The sequence below is a fragment of the Haemaphysalis longicornis genome, unplaced genomic scaffold, assembly GCF_048455015.1.
Source record: "Haemaphysalis longicornis isolate Haplotype H1 unplaced genomic scaffold, Haemaphysalis longicornis Haplotype H1 scaffold_1, whole genome shotgun sequence".
Taxonomy (NCBI): domain Eukaryota; kingdom Metazoa; phylum Arthropoda; class Arachnida; order Ixodida; family Ixodidae; genus Haemaphysalis; species Haemaphysalis longicornis.
In genome coordinates, this window is record NW_027526203.1 from 228,795,445 (window position 1) to 228,809,628 (window position 14,184).

At 46.2% G+C, this 14,184-nt stretch overlaps 1 protein-coding gene across 1 annotated transcript in view; it reads right to left on the reverse strand.

The window, feature by feature from the left end:
• Positions 1 to 5,208: 5,208 nt before the first annotated feature.
• LOC144158063 (nose resistant to fluoxetine protein 6-like) overlaps positions 5,209 to 14,184 on the reverse strand; it is a 62,080-nt gene continuing 53,104 nt past the window's right edge. Inside the window, exons 13-14 of the mRNA XM_077688731.1 lie at positions 11,672 to 11,814; positions 5,209 to 5,535 (exon numbers count right to left, since the gene is read on the reverse strand). Of these exons, the coding sequence (XP_077544857.1) occupies positions 5,209 to 5,535; positions 11,672 to 11,814 (470 nt within the window). The remainder of the gene's footprint in view (positions 5,536 to 11,671; positions 11,815 to 14,184) is intronic.

Consider the following 14,184-nt stretch of genomic DNA (forward strand, 5'->3'; position numbering starts at 1 on the left):
CACATTTAAGTGTGGGCTGTGCGTTTTAGTGCCACTGACTGACTTTTATGTGTTCATTTTGTGATTAGGACGCCAAGACTGCAACTGTGTTCATTGTGCGAGCTGTGACCTTCCCCTTTTCCCCTCATCCTTGCTCCCCCAAGGGCCCCATGGCCTCTCGTCTAATAAAGTTTTTCACTCACGCACCTTAGGCATTACAAAATCTCAGTCCCATGGAAGTTAAGAGGGAATTGAACCGTTGAAATCAATCCTAATATAGGAAAAATGTGTCTTCAACACAAGTAAGCCATGTCTTTTACAAGTTGTACTAAACTACAAATTCACATCGAGAAGTCAGTGGTTAGGCGAAAGTGGAAGAATTTCATAAACGTGGGTATGAAACGGCCAACAAAGCCGCTCGCATAACGAACGTAAGAAGCTTGGTAATCAGCGAGGTCAAGACCGATGCCAATGCCACAACCTGTCTGTGAATGTTAAATTGTCCCTCAGCGGAGCTTGTCTGTCCAGAAACAGGGCATTTAAAGACAATAAAGTGGACGCACTCGTGAGAGGATTTACATCGTGATTCATGAGATATAGGCAGGGGGTCTGCATCGAATGCCTATTCAATGGCAAAAAGGATTGCTACAAAGGACAGTGTACGGAATTTAGTTAACGGAGCGGCAGCAGAATAGATGAGGTAATATAGCTAAGCGGGCTGTTAAAATATCACGCAACGGGCTTTGTAGGAATTAATATCGCCGAAATGAGGTCTGCAGTTTGCTAAGCGTCGAAAAATATGGGTAACGTATAGAAACATGAATAATCGTACGAGATTGTAATTTCAAAAAAAGGTGAAATTATCTTAAAAACAAAAACAGCCAAGATGAGTAGGCTAGGAGGAAATGCATGGAAATAAACCTCCAGTATTATCGTATTATCAAAAGGTTCACGCAAGCACGTTGGTTGGACATATTTAAAAGGCGCAACAACAACCAGACTTTAGAAAAAACAAGTTCGACAGAGAAGGTGTGTCTCGTGCTCGTTTCTTCTCCCGTGCATGCGTTTCTGCCCATTTAGCCTTTGCTTTTGGTATCATGAGGAGAAAAGCGCGTAGAAGTAGATGTCTAAAGGAATTCACAAACGTGAGCACTGGCCAACAACTAAGACCTCTTTATTGCATCAGACAATATAACGAAAGAAATGAAGTGACGTCCGCTTTCAACACTAAAACAACAAAAGCACAAACATTTGCTGATAGGCAGGATATGTAGTATAACCGAACAGTCCCAGGAGTTAATGGGTCCAGATCACGGAGTAAGAACATCCTTGCTCCGTTGCTCAGATAGCTGACTTCCTATTCATAGAGGAAGCAGCGCTCGCGGCCTTCTCTGTCGCGCAGGCTTCGAATATTTCCAGTGCGCGTGTGGCAAGATACCGTTTTAGTACCTTAGTGGCTTCTAAACGTGAGGGGCACTATGAGGCTTTGCAGTGCACCGCCTTGTTGCACTTGGTACTCCTTGGTATTCCTTGGCTTTTGGCACTCCTGTGCGGTATTAAAGTTGGCATATGCTCCTCATCTCGTATCAGCTGCCGGCAGGAAAGCCGCCCAAAAGAAGGCCACCATGCATTCCTTAATATGAAAAGTGCATGTTCATGAACGAATTGGTGATGCAGAAATAGGCGCGCGATGCAACTAAACACGACGGAGGACAGTTTACATAAGTTGATGCCGTGCTATTTTAAGCAAAATACACACGATTTGAATTTGACCAAAAATATCTCGTGATAACAAGTGGTGATATAAATTTGTTTTCAATATTTTTATGGCGCAGCGTCCATTCCTTATTATTATTTCTCGTGATACTTATGAATACAAGATTCTGGCATAAGCCCCCTTCGATGGCTACTCATGGTATGATGCCAATGAACTTCTCAGGTTGAGTATCAAAGTATGTTGAAGGACTTCCACCTCCCGCACTTCTGCCCCCCCCCCCCCTCCCGAAATCAGGTCCACAGCCCCTCAATTCTCTTCCGGCTTTTTGCTTTGAAGGAAAATTTCCCCTCTCTCTTTTCCCTACCCGCTCAAGCCTCCTCCACTCCCTAAATACTCCTTTGTTTGAAGGTCAAATTTCGTCTGATGGTATTGAAAATGGTTAGATCGAATAAAAACGTGTCTAAGCAGTAATACAGAGAGAATAAAAACATCCAAAACACTCGCTGGGGAACCCAACATTGGTAATGGCTGTAAAAAATGCTCCAGCCTATATCAGGACCGCTTGAGGGTGGGCGAGGCAGGTCGACACATTGATTGATTGATTGATTGATTGATTGATTGATTGATTGATTGATTGATTGATTGATTGATTGATCAATCGATCAATCGATCGGTCTATAGGTCGTTACTGAATCCAGACCAGCCCTCCAAGCGGCGCTGTTTGCCGCTCCAGAGGCAAGATGAAAAATAATTTGCTACTGAAGCACATAACACGCAGGGGGAAGAACAAAATGGGAAACGAAGCAGCCTAAAAACGACGTACTACCTCGATAGGCTTAGAAATCCTCACCAAATAATATTAATAATTTGAAGGTATGTTTTCCAAGTGACTCGTGATTTAAGTCCCACGAGAATGCCAGTGCATTACTCTTCCCTAAGACTATGACTGCACTATTTCGCCATACCATTGTAAAATAACATAAAACGACTGAATTCAAGCTCACCTTCACACTGCATGCCGGTAAGGGTGCTAAATGACAGGAAGAGTCGGGAGGTTCCCGTTTGAACCCATTCCCATTTCACCCTTCCCGCTTGTTCCCTCCCGTTTCAACCCGGCGCAAAACGACCTTCCCGTTTCGCCCTTTCCCACTTGGCCCGTTCCCGTTTGAACCCGTTCCCATTTCAACCTTCCCGTTTGTTCCTTCCCATTTCAACCCGGGGCGAAAGAACCTTCCCGTTTCGTATTTTCCTATTTATTTAGCCCGTTCCCGGAATAACGTACCCAGTTTATGAAACGTTATAAAAAACATTTTCATATTATTTTTCATTTATTTCCGTTTGTCGCTGCGATAGCATGCTCAGTACATCCAGAGCCCTTGACTGCTTTTCAAACCTGGGCTTCACTTTTTGAATCTACATACGACGAAATTTGGTTACAATTCAAGTCATACCAATTAACAAATTTTTTAAATTAACAAATCCTAACAAACAAATTAACAATTAAGAAATTAATAAACAAATCTTTTAAATTATCTAACAAGTCTTTTAAATTAACAAACCAAAAAATGATAAAACCAAAAAGCCCAGAAAAGCACCGCGGAAGCACAAATAAAAAATCGCAAAAACACCCTCACTTTGAAAGAAATCGTATTTGGTGGACTAACACATTTAATCGTTATATTAGCGCAAGTGTACATCAATGTCGAAAAGAAACGGATGAAAACTATAAACGATAAAAAGATGTATAAAAATAAAGTAACCCTATGTATCTGGATACATAGGCCACATCTGGCTATAAAAAATTACAGTCATGAGAAGCGGCGAAAATTATAAACTTAGCTTTGGGTTTTATTGATTCTGTTTATTCCCGTCACTCTAACGTACTCAATTTGCATAATAGGGCAAACCTTCAAAACTTAAAATGGTCGCGGGAATACTACCTCCAAGGGTCTTTCAGACGTTCAGCCAGAAGACATCATAGTAAGACTATTAGGCAGCCAATCAGCTCAATTACTATTACAAAGCTCTCTTTGTTTCCTCGTGCAGTTTTTTACTGGAATACGTTAACTGAACGAACAGTGAACTTGGTATCGTTAGAAGAATTGTAAATATGTGTTCTTGTTGAATCGTCGTATTTTAAAATTGGAATACATTACGAATGCATATCCTTGTTCGGACCCCTTTGCGTCTTTTACATATTTATGTATTTTACTTATTCGTGTGGGGCGTTTTTAAACTACGCTAACCAATACTGATGTGCTTTTATGTTCACTCCTGCATGAGCCCGACCAGGCCGTAAAGTATCAGTAAATAAATAAAAATATCTCCCCATTACTCACGTAGGAAAGGAATTTGTAGCCAATTATCAAATTTCTGCACATGTTTTTGCCTTTTTTTAAAGTCCCTCCTACGGACATCTTTGATCTATAGATCTCTCGAACCCGAAGACAAAGCTACGCTCCAAACAATGAGCATAAGAGCGGCTGATAAATAAATTTCAGCCGCAAGTACGAACACCAACTGCAGAAAAATCCAATGCGTGCATTCCTCAATATATTGGGTATCTTTATAGTACACTTTCGCCGCTACAAATTTTGTGTCAAGAGGGCAGTATCGACCTAAGGCATTCGGAAACTTTTATCGGCCGGAAATACCGGTCGATTCCGGGAAATTTGGTGCATACAAGTTTTTATTGCATGACCCGTTGCTTGTAAGCACATTTTGGGGAACAGTTTCGAAGACGGTAACGCATATTTTCAGAAATTCAAATGGTTTGCAACAACGCGGGTTCAAATGAGAAGGGCGCTTTGGGAGCGGGTTGTAACGGGAAGGGCGTTTTGGGAACGGGATGAAACAGGAAGCGCCCAAACGGGAAGGTCGTTTCGGGAACGGGCGCACACGGGACGGGTCAAGCGGGAAGGGCGTTTCGGGAATGGGTTCAAACGGGAAGGGGTCAAACGGGAATGGGTTCTTTCGGGCTACACCCGAAGAGTCACAGCATCTTTTCGCGGTGTTTACCCGAACAACCCGGCCATGGCATCGGTCTTTTCTAGACAGAGCAATTTCATTGTACAGCATAAAGCCGGAGGAACGGGTACGTACGTACGTATAGGAAGCGCTGTGTAAGGATAGGTACATCACACATGTAATAAAAAGGATATAGAAACGCAGTAAACCACACGTCGTAGGATAGAGGAAAGTCACGGCTGCTTCGTCAGCTGTCAGGGTTATGTAATTTTTTAACATGTTGCACACTTCATATATATGAACAAAACTGTACACAAACGATGAAACAAGTCCCAGTGGAGGCCCAGCCACCGCAATCACGAGGGAGGTGCAGTCCCTCAGTGCTCACCACACCAATCAGCACACGCTTGATGCGTCGTCTCGCGATTTGCCTCCAAATTTGCGCAGCTGCAGTTGGAGCAACTGGGTGTCGAACCTGCGACAAGCCTCAGCAAAGCCTCATACCGCTAGCGGGGACGTCTAAGTGTCTACGAAGGCACCGAGGGTCACAGCCGACGCACAACACATTCCGAATTCCAAGTTTGTTCCTGCCCGGTACCGTTGATTGGGTCGGGAAGTACGTAGGCGTTCGTTTTCTTATTCGCCAATATGGAGTCCACTTGAAAATCTTCCGGCGCTGTTTTCATTTCCGCCAGCCCATCTTCAGTCAGTCTGAGCGGCTGTTTCTGCTTCCCAGCCACTCCGGCACCCCCTTTTGCAGTGAGCTTGCTGAACACCAGCTTGTCTAACGCACCGACTGGTCCCTCACAGGCGAGAAACGCCAGGTACGCCAGTAGGAGACTCCATACAAGCAGCCCGAAAAACATGGTAACCTGGAAGTGAAGAAAGGGGTTTAGGTTTGATGAGTCAGCTATTCGCACAAGTTAAAACTGGTACGTGCGCGGACAACGCCGTGCGAATAACAGATACCGAAAGTTTTCATGTTGCTTGTGAACGACTAAACCGTGCACGGTTTAATCGTTGCCATGTTTAGTCGTTAATACCCTAGTTACACGGTGGAAGTAACCGCAGTTACGTTTAACCGTGGTTACTAAACTTTAACCGCGGTTTGGTTGTTACACGGGAAATTCCAAGTGCGTCGACAGCAGTCACTTGGTTGTGAGCGTCACAAAAATAATTTAGCAAACTTTTAACCTGACGACAACAAACGAGAGAAGCAGTGTAAACAAAAGGAAATATCGTTAAGACAGTGCTTCAGACCCAAACGCGACGCACTGGCGCGCAGCGAGAGAGGGGCTTCCCAAACAGCTCGCAACCGGCTTGGTTTGCTCAGGTCTGCTCGGTGTTGGGAACTTCAGGATTGGCATCGCGGTGGATATTTAACCGCCGCTATCTCTACAACTGCGAATTACAATCCATAGCACAATTTTTCACCGCACTAACATCCACTTTCTCGCACGTGGAAGTTCTTTTCCGCGATGAGCTTGATTTCGAAGAGCGGCGATAAGCTGTTGCTGCCGTGGTCTGGGCCGGTTCGAGCCGCTTGCACAGCCGTGCGGGCAGGCGCGCCGGCTTGTTTGCAGGCACGGCCGACGTGCGCGCCGATTGTGCCCGAGTGCGGAAAACGCTTCATGATAGCCTGCGTTATCCACCTTTTTGCGGACCATGCGCGGAATTTGCAAATTTAGCACGGCTTTTGTTGAAATTGATCAGGTGGATCGGGAAACGAGCCACTGCTGACGGGTAGTCGCGCTGATTGCGAGAGCGACGCATAGAACGCAAGCGCCTCTTGGGGGCAGCTTTGGGGCGCCCGCTATTTGAGAACCTTCGTCTCCTCCTAACGCCAGGTGATTTTTAAAGCAAAGCTTTCTACCTCTACCCCCCAAGGGTTCTTTCGCGACCGTTGGTGTCACCAGAAAACTCCAGCGAACAAATAAAAGAATTTACTGGCACCGCCGGTAATCGAACCTGGAACTAACAGACTAACAAAGCGAGAGCCCGTGGTCTTACCGATTTAGCTACGAGTCCACGCGTGCACAGGAAGACAAATCGTGTACTGGCCAAGCACATCTACGGGTTTACCCCCTGCCTTCTCGCTAAATGCCACGCGAAAGCGTCAAACGACCACTCACGCCCGTCTAGCGGCCCTGTGCGCACCTTGCTCATGTACTAAGAGTTACAAAAATTAAAGGAAGCTCACACCAATCCATAGAATTTCACTTTTAGTACGCCAATGTACTAAAGTCTGTGGCCTCCAGTGTTTACTTAAAAAATCACAGCTCCTTCTCGCCCTCACCCCAAATCAAGGAATACATTCAAATACTCTTTGATGACCAGGCCATCACTCCAAACCCCAGCATCAAGATCCTGGGCCTACATTTCCAGGCCAACACCAAGAGTGACGTCTCTTTGCAGCGCCTCAAAAACAGCATTAATATAATCATACACATGATCAGGCGAGTTGCCACCAAGAAGCAAGGCCTAAAGGAATCCGGTACCTTTCGATTAATTGAAGCTTTCGTCGTCTCGAGAGTTGCTTAGGACAAACCCCTATCTTCTTCTCGACGAGGAAGACATAGAGATGCTTTATATAATGATTAGAAAGGTGGTTGAGCAGGCCATTGGTCTTCTCATGAGTGCGTCCACACTGATGCTGCTTAGCACGGGCTCCACAACACGGTGGAAGAGCTGATAGAAGGCAATCTTTCTAACCAGAAGGTCCGACTCAGAACTGCGGTGGGTAACCGCATGCTTCACCAGATTGGCTGGGCAGCCCAGAATGTCACTCCACTTGACGTACTCCCAGACTCTTGGCGACTAAAACTAAAGATGCTCCCTTTGCTTAGAAATATGAACCCCTCACATGACGAGGGTCAACATAAAGCACGGGCTCAAGCGCTAAACACCACCCTCGGTGGGGCTCATGCAGTTATCTACACAGACTTCTCCAAACATCGAGGGCAGCAACACACCATCATCATGGCTACCTCCAGAACCAACCTCCTTGCGTGTACCTCGCTTAGGACCCAACAAATGACGGCAGCAGAAGAGGCAGCCATCACCTTGGCTCTCACTCAACCAGGGGTTCGGAGGGTAGTGACCGATTCCCAGTAAGCCTACTGGAATTACCAGTCGGGTTGGGTGTCCTGACCTGCACTGTGCGTGCTAAAAAACCACTCCCCAAACTGTTCCATTCAGCTCATCTGGACACCGCCTCACGCTTCAACGGAGCGCAACAAATATGCCCACCCAATAAGCCTGCGCTTTTACCTCCCGTGCTATGGAGCTGCACGAGGACAGTCACCCGCTTGTCACGTCCAGAGAGATAATCCAGCATTATCGCCTTTTGAGACAGAACACACCTTCGCCTTACCCTGGCCTTTCCAGAGAACAACAAACTACCCTGCGGCTCATACAATCCGGGTTCCTTCCCACAGCCTACGCCTCTTCACGTAATTCATCCGAATCGCTACGACGCTGAATGTAAATTTTTCTCAGAAGTAGGAATACTCTGCCCCGTAATCGGGTTGTGCGTTTTTAGCCCTGAGCACCCTCCTCTCTTTCCGTCAACTACCCAACAAGAGCAATGGGAGATGCTGCTTTCCAGGCCCTCTCTACCTACCCAGCTTCAGCGGGTGGACAGTACACAGGCCGGGCGGACTGCATATGGGTACCACAGAAAAAGAAATCACTCCCCAGGGCTGCACTCCGGGCCATTCAGAAATCTGAACAGAAGTATTTCTTCCTCCTCCTTCTCAGCCGCAAGTCTCCTCGCCTCCGTCCGCGGCGCAGAGACGGAGAAGTCAGATCGTCTAACACCGGGTTGGAGCTTACTTTGATTTTATAAAAAAAAGTTTCCACTATTGTGCTACACCAATACAACTCAACCAAACACCGTTCATGCATCATGCATTGATGTAACCTTACCAAGAATATCTCTTTGAAGTGGTGTGGTTAAGTGCATTTCACTTCCCTCTGGTTTTACCAGTTGTAGAGCGATGTGAGTGATTTTAAGTGACGTCGCATGAGTAATCGTTATGGGGGCCGTTTACAGCTTTGCTTTCCAACCACATTCACGGGGTGGATTGGCGCGATTTTTTTTTTCGCCTCCGCTGATGCGCCGCCACTTGCGTCCGAACTGACTTGTGCGATTTTGAGCACTGCGGCTGCGGGAACTGCGGTTTGCGTGACCGAACTGAGGTGGCCAAGCTCAGTTTGCCTTAACCGTAGTTAGCGGGGTAACCGCAGTTTCGTCTGTCGTGTAACGCAGCAAACTGCGGTTTTGTCTGACCTCGGTTCGCCTAACCATGGTTAAATGTGCCAGTGTAACTAGGGTGTAACTAATGCCAGTGTAACTAACTAGTCGTTAACCCAGGTTTAATCTTTTAGATGTCGTGGCTTCTATCTACCAGACGCGCGAGGAAGGACGGGTTGTTGCTAACGCGTAAGAAGTGCATGTCAGTTCATCCACGCACAACGGGGCGGACACTTCGTTCAAAAAGGACATGAAGCCCGTACAAGTGCATGTGTGACAGGCGGGTACCGATACGACATAGATGAAAGATGTAGGCAGGGTAAACGGGTCATGTTTGTTACATACACAAGGACAAGAAGAGGAACGTGTGCATTTTAGGATGGAAATGTAGGTTGCGCACGTACGACACACGTTATCTAGATTACGGACCCACGAACATGTGCAAGCAGTCTCCGGTGTCATGAACAGAGGTTATTTGATAACAGATGAACGGAGAACGGTGTGTGGGAAAACTAACTGTAGTGTTAGCTTTCGACGTAATGTTAGCTTTTACGCGAAGTGCAATCTGTGCAACGAAAAAAAAAACGTTGAGGCCTAAGGGAAAAGGAGAAAGCTCTGAATGCACTCTTTGCCAGCCCTTGTGCCAAGCCAATTTAGTTCCCCGTCCACCAGTTCACCACTGCACTAGACCTTCATTGCTCTTCATCAGAGGGAATCTGCTGCGTAGCTGCACTGTCTGCTTAGAAATGCCCAATTCAACGGTTGCACAAATCCACGTCTTGCTTTAGAATCTTAAAGCGGTTTTCGCCAAGAGACAGTGACATCAGCTGCTCCAGGGCTCACCGCTAGTGTACAGACCCCGCAGATAACACAAAAAAGCCGTTTGGTTACCATGGCTGTCGCTCCACAAATGGCTGACCACTCTTTTAGTGTAACATGTTTTGATGACCCCAGTCGAGGGTTAGTGATAGCCTCGTTTGCTCAAGTTCCTCTAAAATTTCCTCCAGAATCAACAAAGTCACCCGGGTGTCTTTGACGAGCGTTGACATGTAGAACATTGCTTTTTTTTTACTTCAGCAGAATAAGTGCCGCCGGGGCGGGAAATACAACGGACGGCGTCATTCTCAGAGCAGCAAAACTGCATAGCCCCTGAGCCCTGACCCATCATGGCGAGTATGTCTGACGGGGAAGAATATTGGACTTAGAAATGAGCACTAAACTTAGCAAGGCCGAATGAAAAAAAAAATGCGGGAGAAAATTAAGACATTACAGAAGTAAGTGAAACAATATACACATGGTGAAAATCCTCAGTTCGAAATTGTCCAAAACTAAACTAACCAAGTTTCTTCCGTTTGCTTATGAATATGTAAATGGCCTGAATAATTAAGGAGCTCCTTTCGAGAGCTGCCGAAGGGACTATTACGTCAATATTACCAGCACGAGACATCGTTAGTTATTATGGTATTAAATTAACAGTGTTCACCTTTCAACTGGAAGTATTTTATCTCCGTGTGCCTCTTTACCACCTGTATGTACGAGCGATCCGCACTAAAGCAAATGTCGCTTTCGAACTGTGGCTAAAAAGTTTATAACGACGCCAGTATATTGAATGTAGCCTCGCTTGCAAATTATTCCTGGAAATGAGTTCAACGCAAAATGTTTTAGAGGGGGCAGTGTACAGCTGGAGTTAGAAACATTTTTCGCATCTCCATGCACCACTCTCTCCATGCTTACAGCTGCAAGAGCACAGACGACTGCATCTGTAATGTAGCCGCTATTGGCAACTATACTCATTCGTTTGGTAGATATTAAGTATAGGGCTTCTTGCCCTTTTTCTCCTAGTTGTCCACTTTGGTATATCGTTCTTATTTGGGCTTTCTTTAGATGCGGTGGTTTTCTTTTCGTTACAAAACGAAGGCAACGGGTACTTCTAATTAACCAACATACGCTCCCCTAATTTGCGCACTCAAATTTCGCGTCAAAGGGATTTTGATTTCTTTTATCATAAAAAAGAGTACACATGTTCCTAGCGCTTTACTGACAGTTGTGTGTAGGGTGGTGTCATAGGTCGGTTATATTCTTCTCATTCGTCGACACCGTAGCTGCAGCAGCCTAGACGCCGTTCACTGATGTGGGCTACGTGAAGGCCATGTGTAAGTAGGGACAACAAGTGTCCAAGAAATTTGAAGAATCTTGTATTGTTTCGGTTGTGAGCCCTGTTTGAATTTATGTATTCTTCTATCCGTTACAAAAGCGCGCCATCAAGTATGGTAGGCATGAGGTTTCGTGAGAGCTTTCCTCAATTGAGCGACTCTTTCAATTTAGCAAGCCCAGCCGTTTGTAATCTCTTCCGTACTAAAGCTTTCTCTCTCTCTCTCTCTCTCTCTCTCTCTCTCTCTCTCTCTCTCTCTCTCTCTCTCTCTCTCTTTCTTTTTTCAATCTGGCTCTGGCAACCTGGTTGAAATTGCTACGAGTTTCACAGCAGCAAGAAGTTGGTCGCTACAATGGGTGTGCGATGTTGTTGCAGCCAGTTTCTTATCACACTCAAGAGGATCAGAGGAGAAATGAAGCTTAAAATTTGTCACGGGAGCACCGCATCAGAAAGATGACCCTCCCAGTCGTTTTCTATACACAGACTGCCAGGCAATATTGCCTAAATTTCAGTAGTTCGTTATTGCAACGCGTGCTTCTTGAATGTCCAGAAGCGGCCCTTGTCACAATATAGAACACAGACGTAGGTGGCTGATAGTTACGTGATTGAAGTGGGACCAGAACAAGCGCTCCCTGGACGTATGCAGTATGAGCTCGACGAACGGGTAGTGGATTAAGTAGACGCCGAATGACAGCCGGCTCAGGGGCACAAATGCATTCCAGGACAGGAACTTGTTGACAACTCCTGCAGCAGATAAAGTGTGATTTCTCAGTTATGGGTCGACACTAAATGCCAGAAATAAAGAGAAGGTGTCTCATTGTTCATCCTGAATGCGTCATCTTATTCATTTATGCACATGAGAAGCGGGTCTAAGGAATTCCATTTTTGAGTAACACCACATTCCGGAGCAGAATCGACGTTACCCCACGTACGAGTACCTGGGTCGAGCTTGAAGCCGAGATGCATCCGTTTCAAACATTCAACCAGGTATCAAAAAGAGACCTTGATAATTGCAACATTCCAATGTATTGAGTGCCATCAGTTTGTTGCTTTGGTGTTTCTTTCTGTACCATACTACTACATTACGTTGTCGCTTTACGTCTAACTGCATTTAACATTGCATTACGCGATGCTTTCATCGCGTGCACCAGCTCCGCTCGAAAGTGTGTGACAAGTTTCTTAATTACAAATTTTCACAATTGGATGCACCGCTGGCTGCTTCAATTGAAAGGTGCCTACACGATGTATATTCAATAGATTGTTTGGAGTGAAGCTAAGCTTGTTTAAGCACCCCAGTTCTCGCTCCAGTGTGGAACGAAAACTCGGGGAACAGCGGATGTAAACACAAATTTTAAAAACTCGTAAAGTCTTCGAGCCTTCATATTGTGACTAAAGATGTCTTTTATAGCCCCAGAAAAATATTTTCTAGCCATGCCTCTGTATTTAGTGGTGAAGCCTACTAGAAGAAAATCGGTGTAGGTTCGGTGTTTTTAAGCTGGCTTTCACTGTGGGTTGAGCCGTGAAGCATGGTGATCTGCGGAAGAAACATGATTACAGCCCCGCTTTATACTCCTCTCTACCGCAGCCGCCTCTTTCGCGAATGGTGTGTACTGCTCACTAGAGCCAGTAGATGAGGTTTCAGAGTATCGGCGCTCTCTTCTGTGATTGTTCTATGCCACCGACAGCGGCCATTGGTCTAACCGCGCCACGCGACATTTGTTTACCTCGGAAGACCCACGGGCGCTGACATTTTGGTTCCTCTGTGTTGCCGCGCGCGCTCTTCGATAAGCCATGATTTTCAGAGTGCAGTGCGGCTGTATGACACGTTCGGAGTGAGTTTTTAAGCCCCCAGACAGAGTAGCGATGCCGTGCTGCCCTGTACTGGGCTGTTTCAACCGGCCGGAAGTTGGAAAACGCCTGCATCGCTTCCCACTGGGAAAGGACGACAGTGGCCTAGCCTGACTTATAGCCACTTAAAAAGCGTAGCTTAATTAGTGGTTCTAGAATAACCTAGAGCCACTAAATGAGCTACGCTAGCGTAACTGAGCCTGACACGCAGGGTTTGCCTGCATTTGGGGTACGTTTCATTTGTCTTCACTCGTCATCCAACCATTTTATTTGCCGTCGAAAATACCGAATGTCCCTTTCGACAAAAGTAGAGATGGCCGTTCGTGCAAATGAGGCTTTTCATAAAACGGATCAGTTTGAAAGGCTGGACGTAACTCTGAGAAATAAGCGAGGTCAAACACTGCATCTGCGCGAACAACTGACCTCGTGTTCATTGAAATTATAAGTGAATTAAAAAGTTTCAGACTCTGTACGCAACCATGCCGTAAAGGGAGAGAGAACCGTCCCCATAAATTTCTCCCTTGAACAGTGAGACTTTTGTACAACCACTATCGATCCCAAAACATATTCTTCATTGTCAACTATACTCAACCACTAAACTACACTCAGTACTGCCCGCTTGTAGTGAGTGACTGAGTGCATAACTTTACTGTGCCCAAGACGGGGGTAAGAGAAGAAGTGAGATGGGGGACCCCTTCATTCTTCCCCCCTCAGGCAGAGGCCAGGAGTCCTAGCGCCCTGGCGGTGTCTTCTGCCATCTGGACGGCCCGAAGTTGAACGATCGGGTCTGAACTGAGCAGCACGGTCTCCAACTGCTCTGAGAAAGTGATGTCTAGTGCTTCAGGTGTGGTGTTCACTTTAAGGGGGCAGGCCCATAAAATGTGTTCAAGGTTGGCCCTTGCTGAACATAACTTACTCTTATTTTCATACAGTCCGAGGTAACAATGACTGTACGTCACCGGGTTTGGAAAAGTGTAGGACGCCATGCTACTACTCACTGCCACTTTCCCAAGGTGCGATGGGCTGCGGGATATCTGGCCCTCCCTAAGCTGTAAAGATCGATTATGTCCCTATAGGTAACCATGCAATCCCTACCCCCCGTGCGGAACGGTGCCTCAGGTGTTTCTGGGCAGTCTCGGAAGCTCGGTCCTCGAGCGGCTTCGTGAGCGTTTTCGTTCCCCGGAAGTGCAGAGTTCGCTGGTGCCCATATAATTCGGACCCCTCGGAGTCTTAATTCTGTGAATCCTCTAAGGATTCCTTGGGCCT